The 6,000-nt window shown below is 35.9% G+C and overlaps 1 protein-coding gene across 6 annotated transcripts in view; it reads right to left on the bottom strand.

The window, feature by feature from the left end:
* Positions 1-1,154: 1,154 nt before the first annotated feature.
* Positions 1,155-6,000, bottom strand: part of smurf1 (SMAD specific E3 ubiquitin protein ligase 1) — a 124,499-nt gene continuing 119,653 nt past the window's right edge. For 5 of the 6 annotated variants that reach the window (XM_048552179.2, XM_059653916.1, XM_048552181.2 and 2 more), the window contains 2 exons: positions 4,225-4,309; positions 1,155-3,256 (listed from right to left, as the gene is read on the bottom strand). In XM_048552179.2, the coding sequence (XP_048408136.2) occupies positions 3,157-3,256; positions 4,225-4,309 (185 nt within the window). In that variant the 3' untranslated portion in view covers positions 1,155-3,156. The remainder of the gene's footprint in view (positions 3,257-4,224; positions 4,310-6,000) is intronic. The other variant, XM_048552180.2, reaches the window with a different exon arrangement.

Raw genomic sequence — 6,000 nt, 5'->3', positions numbered from 1 at the left:
AAGCATCATACAAATGAGAAATGAAATAAACATTTGTTAATTCAGTACGTCCAATTTTAAAAATCTGCACTGTGGGATGCACTAAAAACTAAAATATATTGAGTAATTAACTTGGACAGTTAAGTGATCAATGCTGCAAACAGGTGCCCGTTTACTGAATTAAAATATTACAGTAAGACCATTTTTTTTGTCAGTAAGATAAAGAACAAAGGATTCATATTGACATGCTTTATTTTCTAGTATTGCTTATCCAAATAAATTGCCTAGTTGCAATTGCTCTAGAGTAGTACTTCCCAAGCATGTTTTCCCCTTGTGGTCCACTGTTGAAGCTTGAACATTGTCCTCCTGCTCCTGTGCAATGGTTGGGGTTTGGTGTTTGAGTGTGAGTATGAGTTTTTGTTGGGGTGGGGCAAGTAGGCAAGGCCAGTGAGATTTTAGAGAAGGGATGTGGGCAGGGGAGAAGTGTTTTGAGAACAGGGGTAACGATGCCTATGAGTGCAGGGGAGGTATAGAGACAGCTGTGAGAATGGAGCCAGGATAGTGGCCTGTAAGAGCCTGTTTTAACTGCAGGGATTTGAAGTGAAAAGCACTTAGCTTCTCACTAAGTTTTTCCAAACAGGTATCAGGCCTCAAAGGTCAGTCACTTTGACCACAGCTGCAATTGGAAAAAAAACGTGGGGGTTTAAAAGGGGCTTGCAGCTATTAGAACTGGGTCAGAGCTTGCAGTCAGCATTGCTGCTGCCAAGGATCTTAAGGCCTCAAAATGTTGACCTATATCCCACTGTCCAAACTTTAAGAAGCCTTGCTTTAGACCCTTCTGTTGACTGGCTTTGATTACAACATGAAGCAGCCAAATATAGGTTTTTCAAAAGCTTAAGTATTAAACATTACAGTATTGACAATCCAATTACCAAAACAATGACAGACCTGTCCATACTCTCAGCTATTTTGAAAATGCACTTAAATGTATTTGAACTAAAATACAAAGAGTAAAACAGAGAAGTACCTTCTGATGTCTGACAAATATTCAAAATTAGACAGCACTCAAACCTTGTGCTTGAGCATAAACTGCTGTGAAACTGTAAATGTTTTATAATTTCTGTGGAATGAAATCCCCTTTGATGAATTACTAAATACACTGAAAATCCTAGACATGAAGTTATCACAACTTTATTACCTGAGACAATAACATTTCAGGTATCTTCAATAATGCAAAAGATGGAATCCTTGTTTCCGTCAAGGAAATTAATTTCATGCCTTCTGAATTTTAAGTGATTAAATGTGGTCTGTCCTTCATTGTGTAACATCAACCAATGTAATAAGACTTCTCTGAATTTACACAACATTCATTCAACACACAATCATCTTTCTGAATTTAAAGCCATTCTTCTGGTGAATGTGGATAGCCTATCCCGAATTATAAAAAAAAGTACAACAATCTCTTCTTTAAAGTACATTTTGGAAAACACTTTAAGAGCAAGTATCAGTCATTTTCAGTAACAATCAAAAGACATATAGGAAAAGTACTAATGAGACAACATGATTTTTCTCAAAATCAGAACTGAATAGTGTTGGGTTTAAAACAGACACAACATTCAACACATTCCTAAAAGTTACTGAACATAGGAATAGCTATTAACTTCTACAGCCAATTATCTCTTAGATCTCATCAAGTTGGTTTAGTTTGGGACCACGCAATTTTCGTATGAAATACAAGGTACACAACTTAGCAAACTCAAAAACAGTGGTCCCCATAAACTCAGGAATCATTTCTGTTTAAAGCTGCAGTACTCTGTTTAAATTAGTCAACATTCTGATTACAATTTCAATGATTTTCTCTTCACTTACTCAGGTTTCTAATAATATTTCTGGTTAATTTAAGGTGTCTTGAAATAATTTTTCAAGAAAGTACAAGTTAAACAAAAGACCAAACTGACAGAATTTGTAGAAGATGCAGAAAGTTATTAAGAAAAGATGTAACTGTCAACATACAAAGATTTCATAACTTAAGTTTGATTTTTGTTTATAAGATTGGAGCATTTTGTCAAAGATTAACATTGCAGTTTCCCACCTTAGCAGAGAACATGAAAGGTGGAAAAAAAACCGGATTTACAGATAAGCCACACTTATAAAATAAAGGGACTTGGTCAAGCACCATTCACAACAAACAGTGCATGTTATTTCTTCACCTCCCCTGCCATGCCCCCAGACCCCAATTCTTCAACACTGGACTCCTATAGAAACAATATTTGTGGATTAATCTTTCAAATACTGAAAGATACTTTCAGACTTCAATGTATGCAGACATTTTTTACAAGTTAAATTCTGTAAAACTGATATTCTATTTTATGTACATTATAAAATGAATTCCAGGAATACACAGATTCACAGAATTTCTTAGTTCAATGTTCCTAGAACAAACATTTTAATGTGACTGCAATTTGAATTTTAGAGCCAAAAGTGATTTCAGTACTCAGAAGTTCACTTTTATTAGAGCTAAGCTTTTTTTGTGTTTATATATATTTGTAAATATTCTGAAAAAGTTACTCAGCATACCATGGAGGAATATAATTCTTTTAACAAAATATAGGTTAAAAATAATCTGATTTAATTAAAACACACTGCAAATATAACTACTGCCTGCACTGAAAGAATTGATTTTAAAAAAGAATACTGTAGCTATAAACAGAGCTATTTCTCATTTAATATCCAGTATTTCTAAATGCCAGTTTCACATTCTGAAAGAATGAAAAGTCTCCATTGGACAACTGTTTTGAGGTGGGGGTTGAATAAAAAAAAGGCAGGAATTAAGGGAAGTGAAATGTGCAAGGATCTGTCATCTTTCACTGTGCAAAGTTTTTTGAAATAAAGTTTCAAGCACACAACTTAAAATGTATAATACAACTGAAACAGGTCCATTTTCTGTCTTACAGATACAGTATCTTTTTCACTTATGAACGTCCAAGGTTGCTTTTTAGAAATCCTACCACTTTTCCATTTCTGAGTTGATCAGCATCATTATGTTACTTTTAAGTTATAGTAACCATGTGAGTAAATTGTTAGTTCTCCCAAACATATGTGCGCTGCTCAACGAGAAGCTCATAGAACTTCATTTTTGTAGTGTTCCCAACAGCTTCAAAGCAAGTATTCAGTACTTCACTCCACTGCAAAGCCACAAGTTTCCTCAACTGCTGTCAATAATTTCTCATAAAGCTTCTTGTAGGACTCATAAGGTGGAATGTCTATACGGTTAAAGCTGAAGAGAAAGGTAACAGTCAGTGAACATACATGGAGACAATATTCGTCATGGGTGATTACATTTATCTGTGATCTATGTAATAAACTAGCTAATCCATCTAGATAACATAAAGAAATCTAAATGAAGGAGGAGGCAATGGCCAAGTAATATTATCACTGGACTGTTAATCCAGACACCCAGATAATGTTCTGGGGACCCAAATTTGAATCTCACCATGGCAGATGGTGGAATTTGAATTCAATGAAATATCTGGAACTAGGAATCCAATCAAAACATTGTCGACTGTTGGAAAAACCCATCTGTTTCATTAATATCTTTTAGGGAAGGAAACTGCATTCTTAACAGATCCAGCCTACATGTGACTCCAGGCCCACAGCAATGTGGTTGACTCTGAATTGCCCTCTGGGCAATCAGGGGTGGGCAATAAATTCTGCCTGGTCAGCAATGCTCTCATCCCATGAATGAATAAAGAATAAAAAAAATGATACTGCCTTTTCGAGAGGATAGTCCATGGCTAGCTTGTCACAGTTTAATTAAAGGCATAATTATTCATTAGATCAGAGAAGAATCTGCTAAATAGATCATTCTACTTAATCAATATTTAATAGTAGCTTGTTTGGAGCAACAGTACAGAATAAAATAGAATCACATAATTGAACAACACTGCTCGAGCTCAAAGAAAGCCATTTCTGTAGGCAAAGAATTCATTGAAAATATTGACATATAATTGGTGCTTTCATAAAGACGTCGCCACTAAATACAATTTATAAACAAAGGAACTGTCAAAAGCTATAAATATTCATTCTCAGTACTCTGGCATTTTTGAGCATTTTGAAAAATCAGACAAGACGTTCTATACAATAATCAATTATGGTTGAACGATATAATTTGAAAGTTATTGGCTAGCGGGTTTAAAGTGTATGATTACTGTGTGGAGCTTGTCAATTGGTAATAGAGAAACTCACCATGTATGTGCTTTGGGAAGGTTCTCTGTGTTGGCATCAACCAGATGGATGGTGAAAAGTCTCGGGCCTGCAGCACCTGTAGAACCTTACAAATAGAAAATCTAGTTAAACCATACAGCAAATAACAAAACAGTTTTAACACTATTAAAATCAACCAAAGAACTGCAGATGCTGGAAATCCAATTTTAGTGTGTTTTGCTGTCATTTTAAAATATATTGATATAGTAAATATATGATCTCACCACCACTTCTCTCAATGCCTCTACTGTTGCTAAATTATAAGATCAACTAACCAACATCCAGTATTGAATTTGAAAAAAATTCTCCAACATTCACATAAACAAAACCTGTTCTAAGTATGCTCACTGTTTCCATTTCCCAGCTAATGACTTCATCTTCTCTCTGGCAATAGTCTGAACTGAAGGCAGTCCGTTTGAAATCTTGGTGTCACTTGTGATCCTAAGATGAACTTCTGCCCTTATATTTGTGAATTACTTGGACTGCCTATTTCCGTCTTCAGAACACCCCAGCCTTGTTTATCTGCTGCTGAATATCTCACTCGTGCTATCATTATTTCCAGGCTCAATTATGCTTGGGTACTCATGGCTGACCACCCACATTCTGCCCTCTTAAAACTTGAGGTTATTAACAATGCTGCTTTCATAGCTTGGATCACACTAAGTCCAGTTCCTCTATTGCCTTGATCAACAATGGCTCAAAGTCAAGTAATGTCTTGATTTTAAAATTCTCATCTTTGAGTTCAAATCTGTCACTTCTCTCTACCTCTGTAATCTCCTCCACTTCCAGTCCTTCATTTTGATTGTTTTTCCTAATTCTGACATCTGATGCATTCCAATTTTAATTCCTCCACCATTGATGGCTGCGCCTTCAGTTACATTTTTTTTCCAATTTGAGCTTAGGATGTGAACTTTGCCTATTCTCAGTCACCAAGCACTGGTTATCCTCCTGTACCTCTCTATCTTGCTTTCCTCCATTAACACACTCCTTAAAATTTACATCTTTAAGCCTAACCTCTGGCATTGTGTACCAGTATCTTCTAATGTGACTCAACGGTACATAGATTTCATTGTACTCCTGTGAACTTCCTTGGGTGCTCGCACGTACCCTCGTCATGTACATACAAAAAGTGAAGTTTGAAATCCTAAATTTTGTAAAGGCATCCTGGATTAGAGTCCATACAGTGTATGATCTGGCATTCAAAATTGCATACTGATTAATAAAGTCAATTTTGAAGTTATTCACATTGGAATGCTGAAATTTATTAGGAAACTTCTTCTTAAACACAGACACAAGACCTTTATCTATTACTTTTCTTCCTTTCTTTGTGGACTCCAGGTGTATCCAATGTGGCTGATGTTGTAAACTATGCATTCTGCGTTGGTTATTACCCATAGTAATTGCTTTACTGGTCCACAATATGTGAATGGATCCATATCTTCAGACATCAACACTCCCTTCCATTATCCTATTCCATTAGAATACCTGCTCATTTTCGAGTTCATACAAATCTGAATGTAATCAATGTATTTTCAGCAGTGATTTTTCCCCTAGTCCTACAAACCACATGCCCAAAAAGTCTATCCTTTACTACAGCCATCAGCCTCCTTTCCTCATCTCATTGATGTTTCCTGGGACCCTCATTCACATAAAAGGCATACTTGACATCTTTACTGGTGACATGTAGCTCTATTTCTTCATGTCTCGACAGACCCTTCAAGAGCCACTGGTCTGACAGATCACTTGCCCAACATATAG

Source organism: Stegostoma tigrinum, chromosome 23 (assembly GCF_030684315.1).
Source record: "Stegostoma tigrinum isolate sSteTig4 chromosome 23, sSteTig4.hap1, whole genome shotgun sequence".
NCBI classification, from domain to species: Eukaryota; Metazoa; Chordata; class Chondrichthyes; order Orectolobiformes; family Stegostomatidae; genus Stegostoma; species Stegostoma tigrinum.
The sequence above is the reverse complement of the archived record's forward strand: the minus strand, read 5'-3'. Positions and strand labels throughout refer to the sequence as shown.